Source organism: Oryctolagus cuniculus, chromosome 11 (genome assembly GCF_964237555.1).
Source record: "Oryctolagus cuniculus chromosome 11, mOryCun1.1, whole genome shotgun sequence".
Taxonomy (NCBI): Eukaryota; Metazoa; Chordata; class Mammalia; order Lagomorpha; family Leporidae; genus Oryctolagus; species Oryctolagus cuniculus.
The window spans coordinates 3,299,144-3,326,849 of record NC_091442.1 but is presented as its reverse complement, the minus strand read 5'-3'; the positions used below and the strand labels follow the sequence as shown (position 1 = coordinate 3,326,849).

General features: G+C 62.9%; 2 protein-coding genes across 2 annotated transcripts; one reads left to right on the top strand and one right to left on the bottom strand.

Annotated features, from left to right (window-relative positions):
• The first annotated feature begins 3,723 nt into the window (after positions 1–3,723).
• On the top strand, positions 3,724–18,553 carry NELFCD (negative elongation factor complex member C/D). The gene is made up of 15 exons (XM_051835062.2): positions 3,724–3,870; positions 11,205–11,323; positions 11,529–11,638; positions 12,322–12,431; positions 13,155–13,262; positions 13,622–13,774; positions 14,132–14,262; positions 15,544–15,709; positions 15,865–15,999; positions 16,293–16,432; positions 16,997–17,111; positions 17,397–17,492; positions 17,562–17,702; positions 17,966–18,095; positions 18,174–18,553. The coding sequence occupies exons 1-15, from the start codon at positions 3,784–3,786 to the stop codon at positions 18,206–18,208; spliced, it is 1,776 nt and encodes a 591-aa protein (XP_051691022.1). The 5' UTR covers positions 3,724–3,783; the 3' UTR covers positions 18,209–18,553.
• A 50-nt stretch (positions 18,554–18,603) lies between these two features.
• On the bottom strand, positions 18,604–26,409 carry CTSZ (cathepsin Z). The gene is made up of 6 exons (XM_070051373.1): positions 26,114–26,409; positions 25,667–25,830; positions 21,723–21,902; positions 19,969–20,119; positions 19,545–19,707; positions 18,604–19,056 (listed from the first exon to the last, which is right to left on the bottom strand). Exons 1-6 carry the CDS (start codon positions 26,260–26,262, stop codon positions 18,946–18,948), a joined length of 918 nt encoding a protein of 305 aa, XP_069907474.1. The 5' UTR covers positions 26,263–26,409; the 3' UTR covers positions 18,604–18,945.
• Positions 26,410–27,706: the final 1,297 nt, after the last annotated feature.

The window sequence follows — 27,706 nt, the reverse complement described above, 5'->3', positions numbered from 1 at the left end:
TCTGCCTGTGACGTCGGCATCCCAAATGTGGGCCTGGCTGGAGTCCTGGCTGCTCCACTTCCAATCCAGTTCGCTGTTAATGAGCCTGGGAAGCAGTGGGAGATGGCCCCTGCCACCCGCGTGGGAGGCCCAGATGGAGGTCCTCCGGCCCCCATGCCCACGTGGAAGACATGGCAGCCGTGACCCCACAGCTGTGACTCGGGGAGCCACCTGACCCCTCACCTTGGCCACTTCCTTTATCTGACCCCCAGCTCCAGCCCCACCTGGCTGCGGTACCCGACATGTCTCAATCCCCCACTTGGGGCAGGCGTCCACCCCAGAGGGCCCTGGTGAGGAAGGGGCGGTTCCAGGAAGAGAGCAGGGGCGGGCAATTATCGGAGAGGGCAGGGGCCCTCTCTCAGCCCACGTGCGGAACCAGCAGTGAGTGTCCTGTCGCAGAGCCCTCCCACAGCACAGCATCTGGGGGTGGCTCGTCCAGCTGCCTCACGTCCTTCCGTGGACCCTGACTCAGAAGACGGTCCATTGAACGGTCAACCTTGAACTCCAAACAACTGAAGTGAGAGAGAACAGAAATGAACCAGCTCATCCAACAAGGAAGGGCAGACGTCACCGGGGCTCCGGGATGACCTGTGAGCCCCCCCCCCCACCTTCCCACCTCTCCCTCCGCTCCACCCCTAGCCTCCTCCCCCTCTCCTCCTGCAGTCGCCATCTGTATTCACGCCACCAAACACAGGCCCCCGGGATCCATGTCCTACCCTCCCCACCACTTAGAAGCAAGAGGGCTTTCTCCAATTTGAGTTTGAACGGGGAGGGGGGGAGGATTATCACAGAAAATCTAGAACAAACACTAACAGAAAAAACCCAGGTACCCGTCACCCGTATCCAACACGTGAGCAGTCATGTGTGCTCTGTGCCTGCACCCCCTCCACGGAGAATTAAGAGCCCCAGATACCTCATCCCTTCATCTGCCCCCCCCCACATTTTACAGGGATTCTAAAGACATAATCAGGCATCGTTATCATGCCAAATATCTCAATATCATCAACATGTTCAGCCAATGTTCACGCTTCTGCAGTTGTCTAAAAGATGGAAAAGTTGGGTTTGCATCCGGGTACAAACAAGCTTCCTCGTGGCATTTGATAGGTGTCTCAGATCTACAAATTCCTCCTCAAAATGTTTGCCCCTTGTAGTTCATTGTTAAAATTATTTTGAGAAACAGGGCCGTGGGGTTGGCACTGTGGCGAAGCAGGCTGAGCTGCTGCCTGCGATGTCAGCGTCCATGCGGGCACCAGTTTGGGTCCCGGCTGCTCCACTTCTGATCCAGCTCCCTGCTAATGCGCCTGGGAGAGCGGCAGAGGATGGCCCAGGCCCTTGGGCCTCTGCACCCACATGGGAGACCCAGATGAATCTCCTGACTCGTGGTTTCAGCATGGCCCATCTGGGGAGTGAAGCCGCAGATGTGAGATCTCTCTCTCTGCCTTTCAAATAAATGAAATTAATCTTTTTTTTTTTTTTTTTTTTGGACAGGCAGAGTGGACAGTGAGAGAGAGAGACAGAGAGAAAGGTCTTCCTTTGCCGTTGGTTCACTGCCTCCAATGGCCGCTCCGGCAGGTGCGCTGCAGCCAGAGCACCGTGCTGATCCGAAGCCAGGAGCCAGGTGCTTCCTCCTGGTCTCCCATGGGGTGCAGGGCCCAATCTTTAAAACACACAAGCAGACGGGGCCACCTGCTCTGGGCTCCCCACATCTCTGCTGTCTCTGTGTCACCTCTGCCCCGGCTGCCCCCAAGTCGGGAGGTGTAGTTCACAGCCATAGGTGCCTCCTGTGGCCTCAGACCAGGGGAGCAGGGCTCAGCCTCAGAACTGAGGAAGAGGAGCAACTGGGACAGAATCCGGCGCCCGACCGGGACTAGAACTCAGGGTGCCGGCGCCGCAGGCGGAGGATTAGCCTGGTGAGCCTCGGCGCTGGCCAGAATACACATTCTTAATTATGCCTAACTTGTGTACCCAACCTTTGCCATTCCGAGGTCTCCAAGTCTTCGGCTCTGTTTGGTCTAAGACGACTGTGGAAGCTCCGGCTCTCAGGGTTGCTACGTGCATGGCCATCTGTTCTCTTCTGCTTTCAATGTACTTGTGCCTCTGCGTCGCTGATGTGTCTGTTACAGACAGCATATTGCTGCTTTTTCACCCAGCCTGGCGCTCTCTGCCCTTTGAGAGTCTGTTCACATTCAATGGAATTCCTGGCTGGGTTCATGCTGTCATCTTGCTACTTGTTTTTTATTTTGTTCTCCCTTATTTCTGTACTTAATGTTAAATGTGTCTTTGTGGGGCCGGGGCTATGGGGGGGAACCACGGCCTGCAGTGCCCGCATCCCATATGGGCACCAGTTCATGTCCTGGCTGCTCCACTTCTGATCCAGCTCTCTGCTGTGGCCTGGGAAAGCAGTAGAAGATGGCCCAAGTCCTTGGGCCCTGCACCCACATGGGAGTCCCAGGAGAAGCTCCTGGCTCCTGCCTTTGCACCCAACTGGGGGTGGTGGTGTCAGCAGATGGAACCTCCCCCTGCCATGTAACTCTTTCAAATAAATAAATAAATCTTAAAAAAAAAAAACAACAAAAACAAAAACAGGACATCAGGATATCAAGATCTAAGAGGCAAGAACTACAGAGCCAGGGCTGGCGCCCCAGTGCAGCAGGTAAAGCCGCCGCCTGCAGTGCTGGCATCCCATATGGGCACCAGATGCACCGAATATGGACCTGCCGCTTCCCACCTCCAACAGCCTGCAAGACCTCGCCATGGAGCACTCTGCTGGCACCCCTGGTCCAGCACATCCCAGTGGGAACTTGTTCTCATCCCTTCCAGAAGCTGCCCCACCCCCCGTCTCCACGGCAGCCGCCCCGAGGCACGAGGGTGAGTAGCAACAGCATCTTCCCTGCCCTGCGCCTTGCTCCCCACCCCGGCTGCTGTACCCCAAATCCACAGCAGCCCCCAGCCCCTTCTCAGCCCACCTGCAGTCCCACCTCCTCAGCCTTCTGCGACGTCTCCTAACTATGGAAAATGGGTTGGCTGGCGCCGCGGCTCACTAGGCTAATCCTCCGCCTGTGGCACTGGCACACCCGGTTCTAGTCCCGGTCGGGGCGCCGGATTCTGTCCTGGTTGCCCCTCTTCCAGGCCAGCTCTCTGCTGTGGCCCGGGAGTGCAGTGGAGGATGGCCCAAGTGCTTGGGCCCTGCACCCCAGGGGAGACCAGGAGAAGCACCTGGCTCCTGCCTTCGGATCAGCACGGTGAGCCGGCTCCCGGTGCTGACCCCGGCTTCCCGCCAGGGAAGACCCCCGGAGGCAGCGGTCACCGCTCCAGCACTGGGAGGCCTGGATGGAGCTCCAGCTCCCGCCGCCTGGGCCCAGCCCCGGCTGTCATCAGCACCTGGGGAGTGGACAAGCGGTCGTCACATCAATTGCATTTGAGGACTCTTAGCCAACGATTAGAGTAATTCACTTTGGGGCCCAGCTGCCCGACGAGGAAACGGGTGCTCCCGGGACCGCGAGCTGAGGCGGAGCCCAGGGGCCAGCTGGAAACTTCCAGCCGCAGTCAAGGCCTCCAGGCCCGGTCCAGGCAGGGTTCCTGGACCGACCCCCGGCGGCCGCTCGGCCCCGGGCGCGCACGCCGGCCAGGCCCCGCCCCCGCCGAGGCCCCGCCCCCGCCCGGGCCCAGGCGCGCGGCCGCGGGGGCGGGGCCGGGGCCGCGCGTGCGCGCAGGCGCCGGCGCCGCGCTGGCTCGCGGGAGAGCATGGCGGGGGCCGGGCCGGGCGCCATCATGGACGAGGACTACTTCGGGAGTGCTGCCGAGTGGGGCGACGAGGCGGACGGCGGCCAGGTGAGGCGGGGCCCCGGGCGCCCCCGACGAGGGTCGTGCGTCTGCGCCGCCGCCGCGCCCGCGCGTGCGGGGAGTGCGCGCGCCCGGCCGCGCGGCCGCGGTGTCCGAGCCGCGCGCGTCGCCACCGGCCCCGCCCGCCCCGCCGCCGGCCGCGGGCCTCCGCCCCTCGCTCGCTGGACGCCGGGTGGGGGACCCGGGGCCGGCCCGGCGCCGCGGCTTCCTGCCGTGGGGGGCGCGCGGGGCCGGGCGGGCTCCGGGGCTGGCGGCCCCGAAACGCCGACGTGCGGGGGTCGGGCCCGGAGGCTCGCGTTTTTATCAGAAATAAAGCTGCGGACCGCCGGCCAGCGTCACGAGTCCAAGGCGGGACTGGGGCTTTCCGTCCTGTGTGTCGGTGATCCGCGACCCAGCCCCGCGTCGGCTCTTCGGGCTGACCGAGAGGACTCTGGCCTTGCCCGCCCGGGGCCGGGGTGCGAGGGCGGCCGCCCCCTCCCCGGCGGGGGCCTCAGACCCCTCCCAGGCCTGCTGGACGCGCGTTCGTGGAAGATGGAGTTCCAAGATCAGTTTATTGTGCTGCAGAAATAAATGTGGGGTCACCCAACAGCTTTCCATAATGCTTGTCAAGAGCCTTTTTTTTTTTTTTTAGGAATCTGCTTATTTGAGAGTCGGAGTTGAGAGAGAGAGAGATCCATCCGCTGGTTCACTCCCCACATGGCTGTAATGGCTGCAATGGCCAGAGCTGGGCCAGGCGGAAGCCAGGAGCCAGGAGCTCCACCAGGTCTCCCAGGCGGGTGCAGGGCCCAAGCACCTGGCCCGTCTTCCGCTGCTTTCCCAGGTGCATTAGCAGGGAGCTGGATCGGAAGTGGAGCAGCCGGGACTCCAACCCGGCACTGCAGACCCTGGCTTAACCTGCTGTGCCACAGCCTTTGTTTCTGAAAAAGATTATTGGGCTGGCGCCGTCCCGGCTGCTCCACTTCTGATCAGCTCTCTGCTGTGGCCTGGGAAAGCAGTGGAGGATGCCCGCGTCCTGGGCCCCTGCCCTAAATGGGAGACCCCGAAGAAGCTCCTGGACTTTGGCTTCGAATCGTCACAGCTTCGGCCATTGTGGCCATCTGGGGAGTGAACCAGCGGATGGAAGACCTCTCTCTCTCTCTCTCTCTCTCTCTCTGTAACTCAGACTTTCAAATAAATAAATAAATCTTAAAAAAAAGATTATTTATTTGAAAGACCAGTGACACACACAGAGGGAGAGGGGTCTTCCATCCGCTGGTTCACTCCCCAGACAACTACAACGAAGCCAGGAGGCAGGCTGTCTGTGCAGGTCCCCCACATGGTAGCAAGGGCCCAGTGTTTGGGCCGTCACCTGCTGCCTCCCAGGCGCTAGCTTGGGGCTGACGTTCTGTAGAAGCAGAGCAGCTGGCCTTCGCCTGCCCTCAGCGTGGGAGGCCGGCCTAGCCTGCCGTGCCACACCCTGGCCCCTCTAACTTTCTGAAGACCTCGAGTACATGAATTTCCAGAACGGCTCGCACCAAAAGAAACCTAACCCTGGCGTTCCGTTTGCTGCAGACTTTGTGGAGCCGCTGTGTGCGTGGGATCTGCAGAACTGGTGCTTGGAGGGGATGAAGTGGGTTTACTTCTGGGACAGCAGGGTGGTGGCAAGCAGCGGCCCAGCGCTGAGTGGGAAGAGGCAGGGAGAACTCGGCCCGAAGTCCCTTGGTGCTTGGCTGGCCGTGGCGGAGCGGTGGTGGTGAGGGCTGCGGGGCGGGTCCTGGAGGGCTTTACAGAGCCCTGTCCAGTGGGGCTCATCCCGGCGTTCCGGACCGGGAGTGACGAGAGCGGGTCGGACGTTGTGTTCCTCCACAGCGTCTGGGGCTTGGAGTGGAGCAGGTTGGGTCAGAGGGAGCTCATGGAGAGCAGGGGCTGGGGGCTTTGATGCATCGTCCTCCCGCACGCCCCAGATCTCACCTTACAAATGCAGAGGTGAGAGGTCATGGCCTCGGGACCTGTGCAGGGTCACACAGCTGGGGAAGGAAGGAGTGGGATCCAAACCCTGTCCCTTGTCTCCATCGTCACTCCGTCACACTGCTGACGGCTCAGAGGGCCAGGTAGCGGGGCGTGGGTGTGAGTTAGCCCAGGTCCAGGTAGGGGGGCGTGGGTGTGAGTTGGCTCAGCTCCAGGTAGGGGGGTGTGGGTGTGAGTTGACTCAGCTCCAGGTAGGGGGGCATGGGTGTGAGTTAGCTCAGCTCCAGGTAGGGGGACGTGGGTGTGAGTTGGCCCAGGTCCAGGTAGGGGGGCGTGGGTGTGAGTTGGCCCAGGTCCAGGTAGGGGGGCGTGGGTGTGAGTTAGCCCAGGTCCAGGTAGGGGGGCGTGGGTGTGAGTTAGCCCAGGTCCAGGTAGGGGGGCGTGGGTGTGAGTTAGCTCAGCTCCAGGTAGGGGGGCGTGGGTGTGAGTTAGCTCAGCTCCAGGTAGGGGGACGTGGGTGTGAGTTGGCCCAGGTCCAGGTAGGGGGGCGTGGGTGTGAGTTGGCCCAGGTCCAGGTAGGGGGGCGTGGGTGTGAGTTAGCCCAGGTCCAGGTAGGGGGGCGTGGGTGTGAGTTAGCTCAGGTCCAGGTAGGGGGGCGTGGGTGTGAGTTAGCCCAGGTCCAGGTAGGGGGGCGTGGGTATGAGTTCGCTCAGGTCCAGGTAGGGGGGCGTGGGTGTGAGTTAGCCCAGGTCCAGGTAGGGGGGCGTGGGTGTGAGTTGGCCCAGGTCCAGGTAGGGGGGCGTGGGTGTGAGTTGGCCCAGGTCCAGGTAGGGGGGCGTGGGTGTGAGGTGGCCCAGGTCCAGGTAGGGGGGGCGTGGGTGTGAGGTGGCCCAGGTCCAGGTAGGGGGGGCGTGGGTGTGAGTTGGCCCAGGTCCAGGTAGGGGGGCGTGGGTGTGAGTTAGCCCAGGTCCAGGTAGGGGGGCGTGGGTGTGAGTTAGCTCAGGCCCAGGTAGGGGGGCGTGGGTGTGAGTTAGCTCAGCTCCAGGTAGGGGGACGTGGGTGTGAGTTGACTCAGCTCCAGGTAGGGGGGCGTGGGTGTGAGTTGGCCCAGGTCCAGGTAGGGGGGCGTGGGTGTGAGTTGGCTCAGCTCCAGGTAGGGGGGCGTGGGTGTGAGTTAGCCCAGGTCCAGGTAGGGGGGCGTGGGTGTAAGTTCGCTCAGGTCCAGGTAGGGGGGCGTGGGTGTGAGTTAGCTAAGGTCCAGGTAGGGGGGTGTGGGTGTGAGTTAGCCCAGGTCCAGGTAGGGGGGCATGGGTGTGAGTTAGCTCAGGCCCAGGTAGGGGGGCGTGGGTGTGAGTTAGCTCAGCTCCAGGTAGGGGGACGTGGGTGTGAGTTGGCTCAGCTCCAGGTAGGGGGGCGTGGGTGTGAGTTAGCCCAGGTCCAGGTAGGGGGGCGTGGGTGTGAGTTAGCCCAGGTCCAGGTAGGGGGGCGTGGGTATGAGTTCGCTCAGGTCCAGGTAGGGGGGTGTGGGTGTGAGTTAGCCCAGGTCCAGGTAGGGGGGCGTGGGTGTGAGTTGGCCCAGGTCCAGGTAGGGGGGCGTGGGTGTGAGTTGGCCCAGGTCCAGGTAGGGGGGCGTGGGTGTGAGGTGGCCCAGGTCCAGGTAGGGGGGGCGTGGGTGTGAGTTGGCCCAGGTCCAGGTAGGGGGGGCGTGGGTATGAGTTAGCCCAGGTCCAGGTAGGGGGGCGTGGGTGTGAGTTGGCCCAGGTCCAGGTAGGGGGGCGTGGGTGTGAGTTAGCCCAGGTCCAAGTAGGGGGGGCGTGGATCTGAGTTAGCCCAGGTCCAGGTAGGGGGGCGTGGGTGTGAGTTATTTGGCGGAACGCGCTGTCGCACCTCTGCAGACGTGGTAGCGGCCTCCCAGCGGCCTGGTGTGTGCTGGTGTCAGGCACAGCTCGGGGCCGCTGGGCCCAGTGCCTTCGCTCTGTGGAACGAGCACCGGAGTGTCTTGCCCGGCTTACGAAGTTGGGAGAGGCAGAGCCAGGCTGAGACCCCACTGGCGGGAGGACTTTAGGATCCTCACTTAGCCCCTTGACCCTGGTGGGCTCTCCAGATGTTTACCCGTGGCACTGCTAGGAGGAGGGAGGGAGAGAGGTGGCAGAAGTGTGGCACGAGCTGCACGTGGCGATGGTGAGCCCAGGTCTGTCCACTTGGTGCCCGATGGATGACATGTTGGGAGGCCCCTGTAACGCGAGGCCTGGGCGGCAGACGCTTCGAGCTGCTGAGTGCACGGTTGGGGTGAGCGGGATGGGCAAGCTTATGCCGGAGCTCGGATGGTGTTTTCCGAGGGAGATGGGAAACGGTAGGCAGGAGCGAGCCGTTGGATTTGTTGTCATGAAGTGGCTGTGGATCAGGGTGGGAATGACTGGGAGGAAGCAGTGAGACAGGTGGGGGGGCGTTGCTACTGCGGGCATGCAGGTCGGTGTGGAAGGCAGAGGCGGACTGCACGGGTCCACGAGAGCTGGGCTTGACGGGGCTTCGGGATGGGACGTGGGGGTGGGGTGAGAGGAGCCCTGGAGGGTGCCTCCCTGGGTGCCGGTGACAGACGGATGATGGGATCCTTCGGTAACGTGGGCGGTGGGAGAAGGCAAGGCCAGTGTTGGACGTAAGGAGTTGGGGGTTCGTGTGGACATCGCAGTGGGAATGAGGCCAGACTGAGCGCTCCAGTCGAGAGCTGAGAGAGGCGGGCTGAGTGGTGGAGGGAGCCAGCAAGTGGGCGGCCCCAGGGCGGACGGGGTGGGGGAAGCGAGAGCCTTGGCTTGGAGCCCAAGTGCACGCACACGCACACGCATGTTGGGGTCTTGGCTCCCCAGTTTTCATGGTGAGCACTACCGTGGAGTGTTAGTGCAGAGCAGGGAGCAAGTATTTCCCGGCTTCTCACCTCTGCTCTCACAGGGGAAGGCCGTCGTGGACAGTTCGTAATCGAACTTTGAGGCCGTGGGCCAGTAAAACTTCATTTACAAAACTACGAGGCCGGCAGCTCTGGCCCTGGGCCGGTTCTTAGCCGCAGTGTGGCAGGAAGGTGCTCGCTCCCGCTGGTCTCTGAGTCCTTGGGTGGAAACAGCCAGGTCTTGTTGAGCGTTTCCTTAGGTTCTCTAGGAAGTGGGGGCAGCGTTGGGCACAAAGTCAGTGTACCCAGGCCTTTGCTTGCGGTTAGGGTGCCAGCGTGGGGACTTACAGACCTGGGCTCCTTCAGCCCCCGTCATCGCGTGGCGGTCAGCAGGTGAGGACGCCTGCCTGGCCCGTGGGCTCAGTGACCTGCCTGAGCTTGCTTCCACCCAGAGGGGACACTGGAACCCCGTCGGGCCTGCTGACCTGAGACCCTTCCCAACAAGGACAAGGACAAGCTAGGATCTTCCCTTCCCAGCAGCACACTGGTGCCTTCAACAATGGCTTCCACTGATGTTGGGAAGCACTTGTATGAAGCAATAGTGCTGTGGATCGGCGAGTTAAGCTGCCACCTGCAGCACCAGCATCCCATATGGGCATGGGTTGGAGTCCTGGCTGCTCCTCTTCTGATCCAGCTCTCTGCTGTGGCCTGGGAAAGCAGTAGAAGATGGCCCAAGTGCTTGGACCCCTGCACCCACGTGGGAGACCTCCTGGCTCCTGGCTTCAGATTGGCCCAGCTCTGGCTGTTGCAGCCATTTAGAGAGTGAACCAGCAGATAGAAGATCTCTCTCTTTCTCTCTCTCTCTAACCTTGCCTTTCAAATAAATAAATAAACCTTTAAAAAGAGTAGTAGTGGGGGCCGGCGCTGTGGCGCAGCAGGTAAAGCCACCGCCTGCAGCACCAGCGTCCCATATGGGTGCCAGTTCAAGTCCTTGCTGCTCTACTTCTGATCCAGCTCTTTGCTATGGCCTGGGAAAACAGTAGAAAATGGCCTGAGTACTTGGGCCCCTGCACCTGCATGGAAGACCCTGAGGAAGCTCCTGGCTTCTGGCTTCAGATCTGCTCAGCTTCAGCCGTTGTGGCCACTTGGAAAGTGAGCCAGTGGAAGGAAGACGTCTCTGTCTGTCTCTGTCTCTCTCTGACTCTCGCTTCTGTCTCTCTGTAACTCTGCCTTTCAAATAAATAAATAAATCTTTTTTTTCTTTTCTTACCCATGTCCTAAAGCATAAGTCGCCTTGTTCCTTATTTCAGCTTCTTGGCTAAGCAGGAGAGCCTGGTCACACTACATGTAATCTCAGGGCCTCGAGGACACCAGGACAGGTGCGTTGTCATCAGCGTGGTGACAAGCAGTGGCACCTGACACCAGAGATCTGCAGCTCTCTCATGGTTTTGTTGTGGGAGAGGTGGGGCCTAAATTCCCATTCCAGGTCCTTGCCTGTTACCCAGGGAAGCCACATATCTAGGTACCACCACATATTTGGTACACAAAGCGATAACGTTTATTTAAACGGTGAGAAAGCACGCACATGGGCAGGCCTAATTCAGGATTAGAGTGGGCCAGGAGGGGAGAAGTAGAGGGACAGTGCCTCAGCATCCTGTCTGCTTGTCTGGAGAGAGAGAGAGAGAGAGAGAGAGAGAGAACACTCAATAAATAAATATTTTTTTAAAAAATAGTGAAAAGATCGTAACGGCTAGCATCTGTTTAGCTTTTACTGAATTTCGGGGGTTACGCTTGGCTCTTCAAAACTCAGCTTGTGGAGTTCCCAGGATCCTCACAGCTGAAAGGGGCTTGCCATTGTCATCTTTATTAAGCAGGAGGAAGTAGACACTCGGGAGTTGGTGACGGGTGACTGTGGCCGGTGGTTTGCCAGGGTGGGGCGGCCTCACAGACCCACTCGGTGTGACTGCAGATGCCCCCCCCACACACACTTTTTTTTTTTTTAAAGATTTATTATTTATTTGAAAAGCAGGAGTGTGAGGGAGAGAGAAATAGAGACCTTCTGTCTGCTGTTTGAGTTCCCCCATACCCACAACAGCTAGGGCTGGGCCAGGAGCCAGGAACTCCATCCTTCGGTTGGCAACAGCTCACATACTTGAGCCATCATCCTCTGTTTTCCCAGGCGAATTAGCAGGAAGCTGGATCAGAAGCAGAGCAGCTGGGGCTCGAGCCGGTGCTCCGAGAGGGAAGCTGGTGTTGCGGGCGGTGGCTTGACCCGCGCCGCACACAGCGCCGGCTCCCCGGTGCCGCCTTCTCAGCTGCGCGCTGCCTGTCCAGCCCAGTCCTTGAGGTTGTCTGAGACTCACAGGAAGTAAAGCGTGGCATACGTTTGGGAAAGGCAGCGTCCGCAGAGTGAGCCGTGGGCCGCCAGGGGTGACCGGCAGCGCCCACAGCGCCCACAGACTGCAGGGCTGACGGCTGTGTCCTGGCGTCCCAGCCGCAGGAGGACGACTCCGGGGAGGGCGAGGACGACGCCGAGGTGCAGCAGGAGTGCCTGCACAAGTTCTCCACCCGGGACTACATCATGGAGCCCTCCATCTTCAACACCCTGAAGAGGCAGGTGCCCCGCGGGGCGGTGGGCGCGGGGTCCTCCCGTGCCAGTTGTGTAAGCTGCCCAGAAGGTGCCATGGCGAGTAAGGGGCTGTGAAGCCTGGGGGGCGCCCTGCCTGCACCACTCGTGCCCTGCCCCCCTTTGGCGCGGCGCTGTGTGCCCGGCCGCCTGCTCCACGCTCAGCGCCATGACCGCCGCGTTGCCTCCCAGGTATTTCCAGGCTGGGGGGTCTCCGGAGAACGTCATCCAGCTCCTGTCTGAGAACTACACGGCCGTGGCCCAGACGGTGAACCTGCTGGCCGAGTGGCTCATCCAGACAGGTGCTTCGCTGGGCCCGTGGGCACCCGTGGGCCGGTGTGGGGAGGGCCTGCTCTGGTCCTGGTCGGTAAGGCTTGCTTGAGTAAGAGCTGAACTTTTGGCCCATTTTTGTCTGCTGGACTCACCTTTGAGTCCATAACTGAGCTTTATAGAGCCTGCAAACGTGTTCTCACGGGGCGCTTGTCCCAAGCGTGTTGTAGAACTGGGGTCGCGCAGCGCGTCAGGGTGCTGCTCCCAGGCGGTCCGCTGCGGCGAGCAGTGACTAGTCCCTGGCCGTGGTCGTGGCTTTAGCTGCTGCGATCAGAGTGGACCCGCACTGTCACTCCACTGAGCGGGGCGCCGGTGCCATCGCTGAAGCACGCCCCGTCCAGGGGCTCGGCGACTCACCGCTGTGCCAGGGGTCAGATCCGAGTGTGCGCCTCGTGCCTGGCGTCTGGTCTCTCCTGCCGGGCGGGGCTGTTTATCCAACCTCCTCCCTGTCCGGTTTGGCCATTTGTCCTTGTCCTTGGGCACTCCTGGGGATGTTCCAGCCCCTTCGGTGCAGACGCGCCCTCGACTGTCCGTCCCGTGCCGCCGTCGGCTCTCACCGTCGAGTGTAGTTCATCACCGCCGGAGCAGTCCGAAGCCTGCCGAGACCGAGTGGTCAGAGCAGCTGCAACACGCGAGCTGCTGCCGCCTCTTGCAGGTGTCGAGCCGCTGCAGGTTCAGGAAACTGTGGAAAATCACTTGAAGAGTTTGCTCATCAAACATTTCGACCCCCGCAAAGCAGACTCCATTTTCACTGAAGAAGGGGAGGTGAGTGAGTGGTGCTTTTATTTTGTCTAACGCCAGTTCCTCGGGCCTTTGGCTAATCCACGCGCACAGTGCCGTGTGGCCCGTTGTGTGAGCTCCGTGAGCTGAGCACCAGAGCCGGCGTGGGAGGCAGACTGGCACATGGTCAGAACGGGCGCCGGCAGGGCAGGGAGTGGGGAGCGGCCGGGCACAGCAGTGGGAGACGCGCTGGAGTGCACCCCCAAGGGGCAGGCACTGAGGATGGAGAGACCGCGGTGAGGGGAGGCAGACGTGGTGTGAGCCGCGAAGGCCGGAGAGCAGGAGGAAGTTGTGGGCGGGGCCTGGGGCTGCGGTCAGCCCACGCCTCATCAGACAGCCTCCTCCAGAGCTGCTGTGCGCTGCCCGCGGCCAGAAGCAGCCACGGGGCCTGGCGCTGGCCCAGCAGAGTGGCAGGATCTGAGTGCAGCCCCCAGCGCGTGAGCCACACAGCAGGTAGCTGGGACATTTTTCACAACATGTGATGGGCAGAGTCACCTGTGCTGTGTCCGTGCCAAGGGCATGCAGCCGGTGTGGCACCTGCGTGGCGCACGTGTCCAGGGGCCTCCTGCACGCAGCACCCGAGTGGCCGTGACTGGCCCTGGGCCATGTCTCGCTGGGGGCTGCTCCACTGGAGTGTCCGTGACTGCTCGGATTAGGTGGTCGCCGCTCCGGCTAGCGCTGGGCCTCTCGTCCTCTGTCCACCGGCAGACCCCGGCCTGGCTGGAGCAGATGATCGCGCACACCACGTGGAGAGATCTCTTTTACAAACTGGCTGAAGCCCATCCGGACTGCCTGATGCTTAACTTCACCGTCAAGGTAGGGAGAGTTCTGGAGTTAGGGAAGGGTCAGCCGCCCCTGCAGAGGCCGGGCCTAGGCTGCGCCTCCGACCCCGTGGAGGGAGGAGTGGGCAGGGGTGTGTGATGTGTGCTCTGAGCAGCCCTGAACGAGCCTCGCGGGTCCCTGTGCTTGATAACTCGAGGCAGGGGGCCGAGCCTGGGCCATGAGCCGGGTCACGGTGAAAGGGGAAGGGGTGTGGGGCCTGAGGCCAGGGCCTGCCCGTTCTGCTCACCACAGACAGAGACGAGCCTCCCCTGGGTGCCACGTGTGGGCGCCACGTGTGGGCACCACGTGTGGGCACCACGGCCGCACCTTGACCTCTTGTGTGTGCGTGGTAGCTCATTTCCGACGCAGGCTACCAAGGGGAGATCACCAGCGTGTCCACAGCGTGCCAGCAGCTGGAAGTGTTCTCCAGGGTGCTCCGCACCTCTCTAGCTACGATCTTAGACGGAGGAGAAGAAAACCTTGAGAAGAACCTCCCTGAGTTTGCTGTGAGTCCTTTACTGCAGGAGCCCCAGATCAGGGCCCTCGTGTTTCAGGCATGAACGCTGCCTCCCTTCGGGCAGGGTGGGGGACGTCCGCCCGCAGGCTGTACAGGCCCCGGGAAATCGTTTGTTCTGGCCCTGCCAAGGCAGTGGCAGGTGGCACCCGAAATTCAGTACATCTAGAGCAGGCAGATTTTTAAATTAAAAACTTCGTATGGCCACGGATGAGGTTGTAAATACAGATGGTACAGGCCCCACAGCACCCCCCCCGCCCCGGCCCCCGAGAGCCTGCAGGCAGCAGGTGCCCCGGCGTGCGCTTGCCAGGGCTGCGCGGTGATGCCCACGCGCTCTCCAACCTTGCAGAAGATGGTGTGCCACGGGGAGCACACCTACCTGTTCGCCCAGGCCATGATGTCCGTGCTGGCGCAGGAGGAGCAGGGCGGCGCTGCCGTGCGCCGGATCGCGCAGGAGGTGCAACGCTTCGCCCAGGAGAAGTGAGGCTGCGTCTCTGCCTGTTCTGCCCCTCCCCACTGTGCCCCTCAGCCCCCTCCCCCCCCAAAACTCCCCCCCCAGCGCGAGACGCGCAGCCCGAGCGTCCGCTGCTCCTGTCCTGACGCCTGGCCGAGCTGCTCTGTAGCCAGTGGAGCTGGAGGCGTCGGGAGCTCGGGCTGCCGGCCGTGGTGTGGGTGAACATGTGTGACGTCTCGACTATTTTTCGGTTCCCTGGGTTTCGGGACCTGCGTGTTCAGATGTTGGGATTCATAATTGCAAATCATGTTGCAGTCTTAAAATAATTATTCAGAAATGTAATTGTTAGGTTGTAGCCCTGAACCAATTAGCTCTTACTAGCTTTATGTTCTACTGCTAATGGACTTTTTTTTTTTTTTTAAAGATTTTAAAAATTTATTTGAAAGGCAGAGAGAGAGAGAGAAGTCTTCCATCCACTGGTTCACTCCCCAAATGGCCACAGTGGCCAGAGCTGGGCTGATCTGAAACCAGGAGCCAGGAGCTTCTTCCAGGTCTCCCACGCGGGTGCAGGGGCCCAAGGACCTGGGCCATCTTCTGCTGCTTTCCCAGGCCACAGCAGAGAGCTGGACTGGAAGTGGAGTGGTCAGGACTCGAACCAGTGCCCATATGGGATGCTGGCACTGCAGGTGCTGGCTTTACCCACTATGCCACAGCACCAGCCCCTACGAGTAGACTCTTACTAGGGTATTTAAAGTGTGTGTGACCCCTTTTACCACTGCGAGGGCTTACTTGAGTCATCCTTTCCCTGTTTTCTCTCCGTGTGGGTCGTCCCAACGCCGGTGAATGACAGAATTGTGAAAGAACAGCGGTCCCAGCAGGGCAGAGCACTCAACACAAGAGAGGGGCCGGCGCCGCGGCTCACTAGGCTAATCCTCTGCCTGCAGCGCTGGCACCCCGGGTTCTAGTTCTGGTCGGGGCGCCGAATTCTGTCCCGGTTGCCCCTCTTCCAGGCCAGCTCTCTGCTGTGGCCTGGGAGTGCAGTGGAGGATGGCCCAAGTGCTTGGGCCCTGCACCCCATGGGAGACCAGGAGAAGCACCTGGCTCCTGGCTTCGGATCAGCGCGGTGCGCCGGCCGCCGGCCGCAACACACCAGCCGCGGCAGCCATTGGAGGGTGAACCAACGGCAAAGGAAGACCTTTCTCTCTGTCTTTCTCTCTCACTGTCCACTCTGCCTGTCAAAAAAATAAGAAAAAAAAGAGGGACAGAGCCGCCCCTGAGTGCCCGGGGCCGTGTGTGTTTCCCTGCAGGGGCCACGATGCCAGTCAGATCACGCTGGCCTTGGGCACAGCTGCGTCCTACCCGCGGGCCTGCCAGGCCCTCGGCGCCATGCTGTCCAAGGGGGCGCTGAACCCCGCGGACATCACTGTGCTCTTCAAGATGTTCACCAGCATGGACCCCCCTCCCGTCGAGCTGGTAAGCCGCGGCGCCCCAGCCCCGAGTTCTGCCTCCCCTAAGGGGGTGAATGGGACGCTTCTTCCCGGCCCTCTCGCACTCTGCCGCACAGGGCCCGCGGGATGGCTGGGGCAGGGCCCCTCACTGCCGCCGTCCCGCCCCCGCCTGCTCCTCAGATCCGGGTGCCCGCCTTCCTGGACCTGTTCATGCAGTCTCTCTTCAAGCCCGGGGCCAGGATCAACCAGGACCACAAGCACAAGTACATCCAGATCTTGGCTTACGCCGCGAGTGTGGTGGAGACGTGGAAGAAGGTACTGCCGGGCCGGGCTGTGTGCTCCGCCCCCGGGGAAACTGGGCTGCGGGATCCCTGAGCCCGCTCGTGTCACAACGTCGGCGGTGTGCTAGGACAGTGCCGGCGGGGTGTCTCCGCACGGATTTCCCCAGCCACAGGCGAGCGCCAGGCTCCCTGCGTTCGGGTTTTGAGCCCTGCTGAGGCCCGGCTTCAGGCGGGGCAGGTGATTCGCAGAGGAGCGGCCGGAGGCACCCGCGGGGGGCAGGGCCTGGGCGCCGCCGCATCCCGCGTCCCCCGCCTTTGCGTTCGCAGAACAAGCGGGTGAGCATCAACAAGGACGAGCTGAAGTCCACGTCGAAGGCCGTGGAGACCGTGCACAACCTGTGCTGCAACGAGAACAAGGGGGCCTCCGAGCTCGTGGCGGAGCTGAGCACGCTGTACCAGTGCATCCGGTGCGCCGGGCTGGCGGCCGCGGGTCCCCGCGCTTCCCGCGGAAGCCTCCGAGACGCTCCTTTCGTGCTTTCCTCCTCTTTCTTGCGTGCACGGGACCTGCTGACGGCGTTAGCAGCCTCGTGCCGTTCAGGTGTTCGGTGAATCTCACCGAACATGGGAGGGCCAGCGGGGTGGTGCACCAGCGGGAAGGAAAGGGAGTCTACAGTGCACGGCAGACCGACGGCGGGCTGCGGGCGTGGGGACAGCCTGCGCCCACGCCCGTGACGGTGTCCTGCCGGCAGCCATCCTCTCGGGCCTCGGGGCCTCCCCGCCGCTGTGTGCCGGGGGCGGGAGGGGGCTCGCCGAGGGCTCTGCGTGGCCGTCTCCTCTGCAGTCAGAGGCGGGGGGCGCGCTGCAGCCGGCGGGCTGGGTCGCTGCGAGCTGACTGCTGGCAGAGCACCCTGGAGGGGGACCGGGGGCAGCTGCAGGCTGTGCGTCCTGAACTCCCCAACCCAGGCACGCCCTCCGCGTGGGTGTCGGGTTGTTCTCTGCCCACAGGAAGCTTCTGCCTTGTTTGCTTATAGGTTTCCCGTGGTAGCCATGGGTGTGCTGAAGTGGGTGGACTGGACCGTGTCAGAACCAAGGTACTTCCAGCTGCAGACCGACCACACGCCGGTGCACCTGGCGCTGCTGGACGAGGTGAGGGGCTGAGGGCGGCCGCCAGGGCTCCAGGGGGTTCAGAGCTGCTCCCACCTGCCCTGCGCGGTCCAGCGTCATGGCCGCACAGCCCTCTCAGTTCCCTTCAGGTGTCACTGCGGGCTCAGGAGTGGCACGGAGCTGGCCCGCCCTGGCTCCGGCACCCGGCGCCTCCGTCGCGGCGATGAGCCCTTTGGCCACTGTGGCGGAGACGGTGGCTCCCTGTGCTCAGGGCGAGCCCGGAGCGCGGCCACGGCGCTGAGCGCAGCTCCCCCGGTCTGTTCGCAGATCAGCACCTGCCACCAGCTCCTGCACCCCCAGGTGCTGCAGCTGCTCGTGAAGCTGTTTGAGACCGAGCACTCCCAGCTGGACGTCATGGAGCAGGTGAGCGAGCCCGGGCGCCGGGCTGGGCGAGGGCCCCGTGCTCACCGCCCCTCTGCCCCTCCCCCGTAGCTCGAGTTGAAGAAGACGCTGCTGGACAGGATGGTGCACCTGCTGAGCCGGGGTTACGTGCTCCCCGTCGTCAGCTACATCCGCAAGTGTCTGGAGAAGCTGGACACGGACATCTCTCTCATCCGCTATTTCGTCACTGAGGTCAGCAGCGCACCGCCGTTCCCGCTTCCTGCTCTACGCGGGCTGCGGCCTCGGGCTCAGCCTAGCGCGTTCTGTGCCCGACCGGGGACTGCTCTCTGACAGTCACGGGGATGGCAATGGCGGACGGCCGTGACCAGAGCCGTGCCTGCCTGTCTTCGTGGTGGAGAGGGGAGTTGGCACCAGGGAAGGGGGGGGCCCTCTCCACGCTGCCTGCCGTGGGTGCCGGCGCCCGCGGGCGTACGTCCTCATGCGTGTCCTCACAGGTGCTGGAGGTCATCGCCCCTCCCTACACCTCGGACTTTGTGCAGCTCTTCCTCCCCATCCTGGAGAACGACAGCATCGCGGGCACCATCAAGACGGAGGGCGAGCACGACCCTGTGACGGAGTTCATAGGTGAGCGCGGCCACGGCCCCTGCCGCCAGCGGCTCCGCTCTCGCCTGCCCTTCCTAACGCGGCCTCTCCCTGTCACAGCGCACTGCAAATCCAACTTCATCATGGTGAACTGACTGCCGGGAGCACCGCCAGAGCCAGAGAACATTCCGGGGGGCTGGCCGGGGAGGACCCTCGCGTCCTGGGAGGGGCGTCCTGGGGAGGAGGTGGACAGCTTGGTAACGACAGAAAAGTGGAAAACGGCTCCTGAGCGCTCCTTCCTTTGTCCTGAGCCCAGCGTAGGACGAGGCCCCGGTCCCTGTGGGGTGGAGCCAGCTCTCAGCCCCAGGGTCTGGGAACTCAGAAACCAGGGTGATTCCTTGAACTACTTTTGAGGTTGACTTTTCTCCCAGGAACCCCGTTTGTCGATGCTGTAACTGTTTTAATTTGCTAGAATAATAAATCAGTTTTTAAAAAGCCGACATGGGGGGGTGGTGTTCTTGGGTAAATGAGGCACACACAGGCTCGGTCCTCGTGTGAAACTGGGTATTTTATTTGTCACATGGCAGTTGGGAAGTCCCCGATGAGTGGACTGTTCCACCTCTGAAATGCCCAGTGCGAGACACCAGGCCCTCTCTCCGAGACCTGGCGCCCCGCAGTGTCCTGTCGCGGGACGGGGCTACCAGGTGGCTGGCTGTCCCATGCAGGTACCTCCTGCCACGCCCAGCTCCGCTCAGTGCGCGGCCAGTGCCTCTTTCGAGGTGTTCAGGCCTCCCAGCCACCCCAGTCCTCACCGGGCGCTCGTCACGACGGGGTCCCCTCTGTAGGGCTCACGCCTCACTGCCCTGGAAACCGCCGCTCCCGACGCACGGCCCTAAACGATGGGGTCCCCAAAGGTGCAGGTCTCCTCGATGGCCAGGTTGTAGCTGGCGCCACGGCCGCCCTTGTAGCTGCTGGTCACTATCCTCATCCAGCCCCTCTCGCCCTGCAGGGGGGGGTCGGCCGTCAGCCCCTGCTCCTCGGCCACCCCTCCCCCTTCCCTGGGCCCAGTCAGAGCTCTGTGAAGTACCTGACCTGGTTAATGTTCAACAGGGCCCTCTCTGCCAAGAGCTAATCAATGCCACAAAACACGTTGCCTCTCCTGCTGGTGACGGTCTGCACAAACGCCCCGGTGACCACTTCCCAGTTGCACGGGTCCCAGACTATTACTGGTTAATAGCTGGCAGTTCACTTACCGTCCCTGAATTTCTGACCAAATCAAAAGCATTTTAGAAAAACCTGCACCGTACGAAGGAGATGGGTGTAACAGGAGAAGCAGCTCCCACCCCGCCCTCGGGGCACTTGGCAATGTCCGGGTGGCTTCAGTGGGCGTCTGGGGCCGACTGCACCACAGGGCGCTGGTCCCCGGGGTCTCGTGCCAGGGCTGGAGCATGAAAGCTGAAAGGGGCGGGAGCCGGGGCCCGACAGCCTTACCCACGGTTCACCCCAGGAGTTGCGGACAATCCAGTACTCGGTCCCGTCGCTGACGCCCCAGCCGGCCACGGAGATGATGTGGTTGATGAAGGGCTTGTCGGAGTACTCGCTGTAGATGCCGCCGCTGTAGTTGGCCATCTTTTCCGTGGCCATTATGCCGCAGCTGCGAGCGAGCAGTCGCGTGAGCCCTGGGCTGGAGGACTCACACGCTCTGAGCCCATCATGAGCCCGCCAGCCTCCATGACCCCTCGGCGAGTTCCATGCACGCCAGCCTGGGGGCTCCCGAGGGGCACAGCAGTGACCGGTGGCACTTGTGGGAGGGGAGGTGGTGTGGCAGCTGTTGTGAGCACAGCTGGCCCCCAGGAGCGAGCAGAGGACACAGGCAGCGTGCACCTCCGGGGACCCTGGCTCCGGCTCTGCTCACCTGATGGGGCCGTTCGCGTAGATTTCAGCCATCATCTTCTCTCTCCCCGAGAGGGAGCCGTAGTCGCCCACTCTCCAGAGGGTGTAGTTCTGCACGGGGTGACACTCCTTGAACTCCGTGCACGTTCCACACAGGTTGAACTTGTCACACTCTAGGGCAGAGCAGGGAGAGCTGGCAGGAAGCTGCAGCCCACAAAGCCGCGAGCCCGGGCCCCTCCAGCTCCCAGGCAGCACTCGGCTCTTAGCTGCTGGCTATGAGAAGCTCCTCCCCAGGGCCTTGGCAGAAAATCTGACACATGCTAATTAGCGCATAGTAGGCGCGAAGAAGTTCAGCCTTCCTTCTCCTTTAAAGGCTAGGGGAAGGACGTTTCCACGTTACAGCTAAAACTTGAGTGTAATCAACCCCTTCACATTAACAAGAATTCTACTGGGGCCGCTGCCTGGGCCGTCGGCATCCCACATGCCAGCCAGTGCCGGCCTCGCTGCTCCACTTCTGATCCAGCTCCCTGCGAGTGGCCTAGGAAGGCAGCGGAAGATGGCCTAAGTGCTTGAGCCCCTGCACCCACGTGGGAGACCCGGAAGAAGCTCCTGGCTGCGGCCTGGCCCAGCCCCAGCCATTGCCACCATATGTGGAGTGAACCAGCGGACAGATCTGTCTCTGGAACTCGAAAAAGTAAATAAAATCTTAAAAAAAAATTCCACTGCCAGCTAGTGAATAAATGGGCCAATATGTTGAGTTTTTTTAAAAATAGCATTTTCGGGGGGGCAGTGCTGTGGCACAGCAGGTTAAAGCCCCAGCATGCAGTGTCAGCCTCCCGTATGGGCACTGGTTTGAGTCCTGACTGCTCCACTTCCGATCCAGCTCTCTGTTAATGTGCCTGGAAAACAGCGGGAGGAGGGCCCAAGTTCTTGGCCCTGCACCCATGTGGGAGACTCAGAGGAAGCTCCTGGCTCCTGATCGGCTCAGCTCTGGCTGTTGCAGCCATTTGGGGAGTGAACCAGTGGATAGAAGATCTCTCTGTAATTCTGTCTTTCAAATAAATATTAAAAAAAAAAAAAAGGCATTTCCAGAGCTGGTGCTGTGGTGTAGTAGATTAAGTATCCGCCTGTAGTGCCTGCATCCCATATGGGCACCAGTTCAAGTCCCGTCTGCTCCACTTCTGATCCAGCTCCCTGCTATGGCCTGGGAAAGCAGTAGAAGATGGCCCAAGTGCTTGGGCCCCTGCACCCATGTGGGAGACCTGGAAGAAGCTCCTGGCTCCTGGCTTCGGATCGGCACAGCTCTGGCCTCTGCGGCCACTTGGGCAGTGAACCAGCAGATGGAAGACCTCTCCCACTCTCTGTATCTCTGTCTCTCAAATAATTAAGTAAATCTTATTAAAAAAGAAGAACTTTTGTCCTTGGATACCAAATGCCCAGTGCCCGGCACAACCAGAAAATGGTGTGCCTGTGGCCAAGCTTGCTGATTCAAAGATAACATGTTTATTGCACATCGGCAGGTTTCAGATGCGCTCCGTCTTTCAGGTTGGGTCAGATCAGAAGGGCTTGGCCTCAGCCCAACAGGGTCAGTTTGGGGTTCAGGTGGTGGGGGGAGTTCCACAGCACCTGAGTCGGTGGTCAGCCCGGGCACCCCGGAGTGCAGCCAGGTGTCCTGGCACGGGCAGCCCGGGCGCCCCGGAGTGCAGCCGGTGTCCCGGCACGGGCAGCCCGGGCGCCCCGGAGTGCAGCCGGTGTCCCGGCACGGGCAGCACGCACCTTGGTCCTTGGCCTGGTAGTTGTTGCAGGTCTCGTCGGGGATGCCGTGGCGGTGGGCGTACTCCCACACCGGCAGGTCGTTGCCCCCCTCGCAGGAGCCAGCGTTCCCACAGTCTAGGACGTGCTGCACCGACAGCAGGGTGGAGGGCCACGCACCCTTCCTCTTGATGTTGATGCGATCTGCCAGGGCCAGCGGCACCCGGTCAGCGGCCACCCGGGCCAGCGGCACCCGGTCAGCGGCCACCCCCGCCCACAAACTGCTCCGATCCCACAAGGGTCCACCCAGGACCACTTCCTAGGAGTAGATGTGACCCCACCTGCTCAAGGTACACAAACCCAAGTCCCAAGGTCCCGCCTTGCTTCCTTCCCCAAGAGCTGCACCCCCGCCCCGCCTCCCCCCACTCCCGCTCTCACTAACAAGTTCCGGCTAAGCAAACTGGCCGTCTGCATACTAAGCCCCGCATCTACTGGAACCCCAACACGGGGCCCTGCAGCCCCCACCCACCAATCTCTCCACCGTTCTCGGCTCCCCCAGGATCTCCTGTCCCCTAAGCTTCTGTCCCTTCCCACCTGCTCTGTCCAGGTCCCTGTCTCCGCCCAGCCATCACCTGCCCCCCCCCCACCCCCCTCGGAGCACCTCTGCCTGGGCACCCCCAGCCCTGCCAGTGCAGGGACTTCCTGCCGCTTCCCCTCTCCCCTCCCGCAGGGGCACCCGGTGACAGCGGCCATGGCGCAGTGGCAATGTCCAACTGGTCCAGGGCTGGCCTCTCTCTCCACACATCAGTCACCGCGTTGTGACGCGAGGGATGTCAGAGTCGGCCATGACTCCAGGATGCTCTCACAAGAAACCGGCTGGCCCGGGGAGCCGTGCAGGCAAGGCCACGCCGTTCGGCCCCAGCGTCCGAGCCTGGAGGCGCCTGGCACCCACGCGAGAGGGGAACGGGCAGCCGGAGGTCGGGGTGAGTTTAGGCGACAGAGCAGCCCCTGGGACCAGAGGCTCGGAGTCAGGAGGTGGCAGAGATGGAGGAGAAAGGGCCAGGGAGGTGGAGGCAGGTGAGCGTGGGCCAGGCGCCGGCCGTGTCACAAGGCAAAGCCATGAAGCACAGCCAAGGAGACCCGGAGCTGACCACTGCCCCCACGCCCCAGCAGCTCCTGGCGGGACCAGGGCCCGTGCGGTGGGAGGGGTGGGGAGAGGGAAGTGGAAGCAGCTGCCTCCCCTGGGTTTGGCGGGGGCGGGTGGGAGGAGCAGGGCCAAAGACTCCTGGCTCGATTGTTCAAGGCAGAGAGTTCTCTGAGCGGGTGAAGGGTGGGCTCCCGCACACCGGGGGGCCTTGGGCACAGCTGCGTCAGGGGGCATGTGCCCCGGCCCCTGGTAGTCCACTCGTACGGGCTCGGTCTGCCCCGAGGAAGAGGAAGCAGGGCCTTGGCTGCTGCTGTAGAAGATGCCAGCGGGGCCGGCGCTGTGGCATAGCAGGTAAAGCCGCCACCTGCAGTGCTGGCATCCCATACCGGCTCCAGTTGAGACCTGGCCACCCCACTTCTGGTCCAGCTCTCTGCTGTGGCCTGGGAAAGCAGTAGAAGATGGCCCAAGTCCTTGGGCCCTTGCACCCACATGGGAGACCAGGAAGAAGCTCCTGGCTCCTGGCTTTGGATCGGCACAACTCCAGCCATTGCAGCCATCTGAGGAGTGAACCAGCAGATGGAAGACCTCTTTCTCTCTCTCTCTCTCTGTAACTGACTTTCAAATAAATAAATAAATCTTAAAAAAAAAAAAAAAAAAAGCCGCTGGAAGTCTAAGGAGCAAGAATGCTGGTGGGTGTCTGCTGGGTTGGCCAAGCCCAGAGCTGATCGAGTTCCTGGCCATCCCCTCCCTACCCAGCCGCCTCTTAGAAATGCAAAACCCAGACTGGCTCAGAGGCCTCCCAAGCCTTCTAGTTCCTCTAGTTCCTCTCCCCACCCTGGCTCTGCCCCCTTTCACTTCTCCTCCCAGGAGGGTTCCCAGAGCCTCCTGCAGTCGGCCGCAGCCCGCTGGTTCCCAGGCCCTGGTGAGAGACAGCGGAGACTCCGGACCCCAACCCCTCACAGTGTCCTCCTAAAGAGAGGCCGTGGCCCACTCCCGGATGTCACTCACACCTTGGTCCAGGCTCCTCCCCCCGGAAGGCCAGGGCCAGGCAGCCAGGGTGTGGGTGGGCCTGGAGACAGAGGATCAAACGGGATGACACACAACAAGTGCCTACCGCGAAGCTTTGGCAAGTGGCAGCAGCCCCATGTTGCCAGCCCTTTTAACCCAGGCCGCACCTACAACAGGGCTGACCACCAAGATACCAAAGCCAGGAGAGAAAGCCTCAGCTCCCAGGCTCTCCCGGGGCCAAAGTCCCAGCCCCTCCCCCAGTGCCACTCCAGGCTCCCCCACACACACCCCTCCATCGCCGCAGGTGGGCCTGGGGCTGGTTGCGGCCCTCTCTGGTAGCTCCCTCTCCAAGCAGGTGCAGAGCCTGCTCGCAGCGTGGGCCTCCCTCTCCCTGGCAGGCAGCCAGAGGTTAAGGTTCGGTGAGAGAACCAGCTGCGCAGGGACCAGACAGTGGGTCAGGAGGGGCCCCGCAGGCACCCTGACTCCGCCCTCTCGGCCCAGGGCAGGGCTCATCCCCAGGGGAACTGCTGCGGTTTCACTTCCGCGTCCCGGAAGCAGACTGAGGCTCAGTGATTTCTGCACCCCTCGATCGGCCCCAGTGGCTGAGGTCACATGCTCTGCGGGAGGGGCGCTGCCAGCCACTTGTCACTGCGCTTCAGCCCTGGTCCTGTCTGTCACCCAGGGGACACCTCGGAGATGACCCGGCCTGTGTCCATCAGCGGTCCAGCATGGGGCTGCAGGACCTGGAGCCTGGCTGGGCAGGCCTGCAGTGATGGACGGACTCTCCCTGCTCACAGTCAAGTGCAGCTGTCCGCCTGCCATGGCGCTGGCCTGTGGGTGCCAACTACGGAGCCCCAGGCCCAGGGCTACCACCTGCCATGGCGCTGGTCTGAGGGTGCCAACCACGCAGCCCCACGCCCAGGGCCACCACTTGCCATGGCGCTGGCCTGTGGGTGCCAACTACGGAGCCCCAGGCCCAGGACCAGCACCTGCCATGGTGCTGGTCTGAGGGTGCCAACCACGCAGCCCCATGCCCAGGGCCCCCATGGCGCTGGTCTGAGGGTGCCAACCACGCAGCCCCACGCCCAGGGCCCCCATGGCGCTGGTCTGAGGGTGCCAACCACGCAGCCCCATGCCCAGGGCCCCCATGGCGCTGGTCTGAGGGTGCCAACCACGCAGCCCCACGCCCAGGGCTACCATCTGCCATGGCGCTGGTCTGAGGGTGCCAACCACGCAGCCCCACGCCCAGGGCCACCACCTGCCATGGCGCTGGTCTGAGGGTGCCAACCACGCAGCCCCACGCCCAGGGCTACCACCTACCGTGGCGCTGGTCTGAGGGTGCCAACCACGGAGCTCCAGGCCCAGGGCTACCACCTGCCATGGCGCTGGTCTGAGGGTGCCAACCACGCAGCCCCACGCCCAGGGCCCCCATGGCACTGGTCTGAGGGTGCCAACCACGCAGCCCCAGGCCCAGGGCCGCCCACCTGCCATGGCACTGGTCTGAGGGTGTCAACCGCGCAGCCCCAGGCCCAGGGCCCCCATGGCACTAGTCTGAGGGTGCCAACCACGGAGCCCCACGCCCAGGGCTACCACCTGCCATGGTGCTGGTCTGAGGGTGCCAACCACGCAGCCCCAGGCCCAGGGCCGCCCACCTGCCATGGCGCTGGTCTGAGGGTGCCAACCGCTCAGCCCCAGGCCCAGGGCCCCCATGGCACTGGTCTGAGGGTGCCAACCACGGAGCCCCACGCCCAGGGCCCCCATGGCACTGGTCTGAGGGTACCAACCACGGAGCCCCAGGCCCAGGGCCGCCCACCTGCCATGGCGCTGGTGCTGCCGTGGGCCCAACAGGAGCCGCAGTACTGCGGGATGTGCTGGTTCCTGGTGACGCTGGCGTAGTTGACACCGTCCACGTTGCGCCAGTCCCAGTTCTTGGGCAGATCCGACGGGGACAGGTACTCATATGGCCGGGGGTATGTCCTGGGGAGAGACCACCACCACCACCAAAATCAGCGCCGGGGCTCCTGGGGCACAGCACCGGCTCTCAGCTAGAGGCCGTCGGGACACCTAGGGCGCAGGGCACCCCCAGAAGGAGGGGACCAGAGCGCTGGCAAAGGCCGGGGAGGCAGAACCTGCCCGGTCTATCACGGCTCCCCTGACCTCAAAGGGGGACCCCCAGACGGAAGGGGCTGGGCCCGACCTTCCCAGGTCTAGAGGGGTAGCGCCCCGGTTCCTGGACCCTGCGGCCCCAGGGGAGGCCCACCTGCGTCCCAGCCGCGACAGCTGGTCCCCCCGCAGCGGCCTGTGGCAGGTCTGGCCCGGCCGGAAGTAGAGGGCGGCCCGCGCCGCGCCGGCCAGCAGCAGCAGCAGCCGCAGCAGCAGCAGGGTCCGCACCGGCCCAGACGACGCCATGCTCACGCCCCGGTCCCGGCTCCGTCGCGCTCCGGCTCCTGGCTCCTGGGTGCCGCCGTGGACTCCAGACGCCGCTCGGGCTCCCGCGCCGCCGGCCTCCGCCCCGCACCCCAGCCCTTAAGGTGGCGGCAGCGCCCGGCCCTCCCCCGGGGCGGGGCCGTCCCGCCGCGGCGGCTCCCGCCCGGCCCCGCCCGGTGACCCCGGCGCCCGGCTCCGCCCACCCAGCCCCCCTCCCTGGCCCGGGGTGCCCGAGCTCAGGGTCACGCTGGAAGTCACGGGCCGAGCCTCGCGCCGCCGCCCGCTCACCTGAGCGCGGGGTCAGGGGACCCTCCGGGTGGCCCGGAGCCCAGGTCTTCCCCAGAGGCGGGGAGCAGGGTCCCCACAGAACCGTGCCCCGCCGGGCCTGCTGACAGCCACTTCCACAAAGCGCAGGCGGCGACGGTGGGCGGAGCGCCTTCTAGGAGAGACCCCGGGAGGGTCACTGGCTTGGGCGCATCAGTCACCAGCGCTGTGTCTCTGGAGAATCTCACGAGGCTTCCAGCTCACAAGACCTCACGGCCCACGAACTAGGAACCGAAAACAGAAGCAGGGGGCTCCCCGGGCCCGCCTGGCCTCCCGCTCGCCCCTTGAGCGGCGCCTCCCCTGTGGTGTGTGGAAAGGGCCGGTCATCTTGGCCTGGGGTCTCCTGAGGCCTTGGCTTTGGGGTCCTGGGTTCTGCTGGTGCCCAGCGGGCCACCGCGACCAGCTGTCCCCACCCCCTTGCTCCCCGAGCCGGGAAGCCATAAGCAAAGTGAGCTCTGCCTGGCAGCCCAGAAATTCCCATCTCTGAAAAGCAGTCCCGGGCAGTGTGAGGTTTTTCTTCTTGGGAAGTCCCTCCCTGGAGCCCTCAGCCTCCCGTGCTCATCAGAAGCTGTGTGGGGTGGGACGAGGCTCCCCCGGGGTCCTGCCAGGCCTCCGGCTGCCCATTCAGCCCAGCTCGTACCCTGGCCGTGGCCTTGCAGCCTTTGTCTGCAGGGGCTTCCCAGCTCGCGCGTTGGCTCCCTGCCCGTGTCCAGGAGCGGAGGGGACAGGGTCCCCTGTAGGAGGAGGAAGGGCCAGTCACAGCGGTCACTTGGCTCGGAGCATCCACTGAAGGGACTGGCTGAGGACCCCGCTTACTAGGGGGCAGACCCTGCGAGGGCTGATACCAAAGCCAGGCGCTCGCGAGCGGGGAGCGTTCGCCCCGGGCTGGGCGGGCCGCCGCCCTCTGTGCAATGGGTGAGAATTTGCCTCAGTGCTAAGTTCTTCCAGGTCGTGGTGTTGGCAGGCCCGGCTTCTCTGAGGACACGCTTTAGTTTTCCTTCCTTCTTCTTTCTTAAATGATTTATTTATTTAAAGAGTGACAGAGAGGGACACACACACCCACACTTCAATCCATTGGTTCACTCCCCAGCTGGCCACAGTG

Bases quoted from the DNA above. Each gene is read 5' to 3' on its own strand.
- NELFCD (XM_051835062.2), top strand. From the start codon at position 3,784: ATGGCGGGGGCCGGGCCGGGCGCCATCATGGACGAGGACTACTTCGGG. The intron at 11,324-11,528 runs GCAGGTGCCCCG...GTTGCCTCCCAG, and splicing joins ATCTTCAACACCCTGAAGAG to GTATTTCCAGGCTGGGGGGT. The intron at 18,096-18,173 runs GTGAGCGCGGCC...TCCCTGTCACAG, and splicing joins CCCTGTGACGGAGTTCATAG to CGCACTGCAAATCCAACTTC.
- CTSZ (XM_070051373.1), bottom strand. From the start codon at position 26,262: ATGGCGTCGTCTGGGCCGGTGCGGACCCTGCTGCTGCTGCGGCTGCTG. The intron at 19,708-19,968 runs GTGAGCAGAGCC...GCTCGCTCGCAG, and splicing joins TACGCGAACGGCCCCATCAG to CTGCGGCATAATGGCCACGG. The intron at 19,057-19,544 runs GTAAGGCTGTCG...CCCCCCCTGCAG, and splicing joins ACTCCTGGGGTGAACCGTGG to GGCGAGAGGGGCTGGATGAG.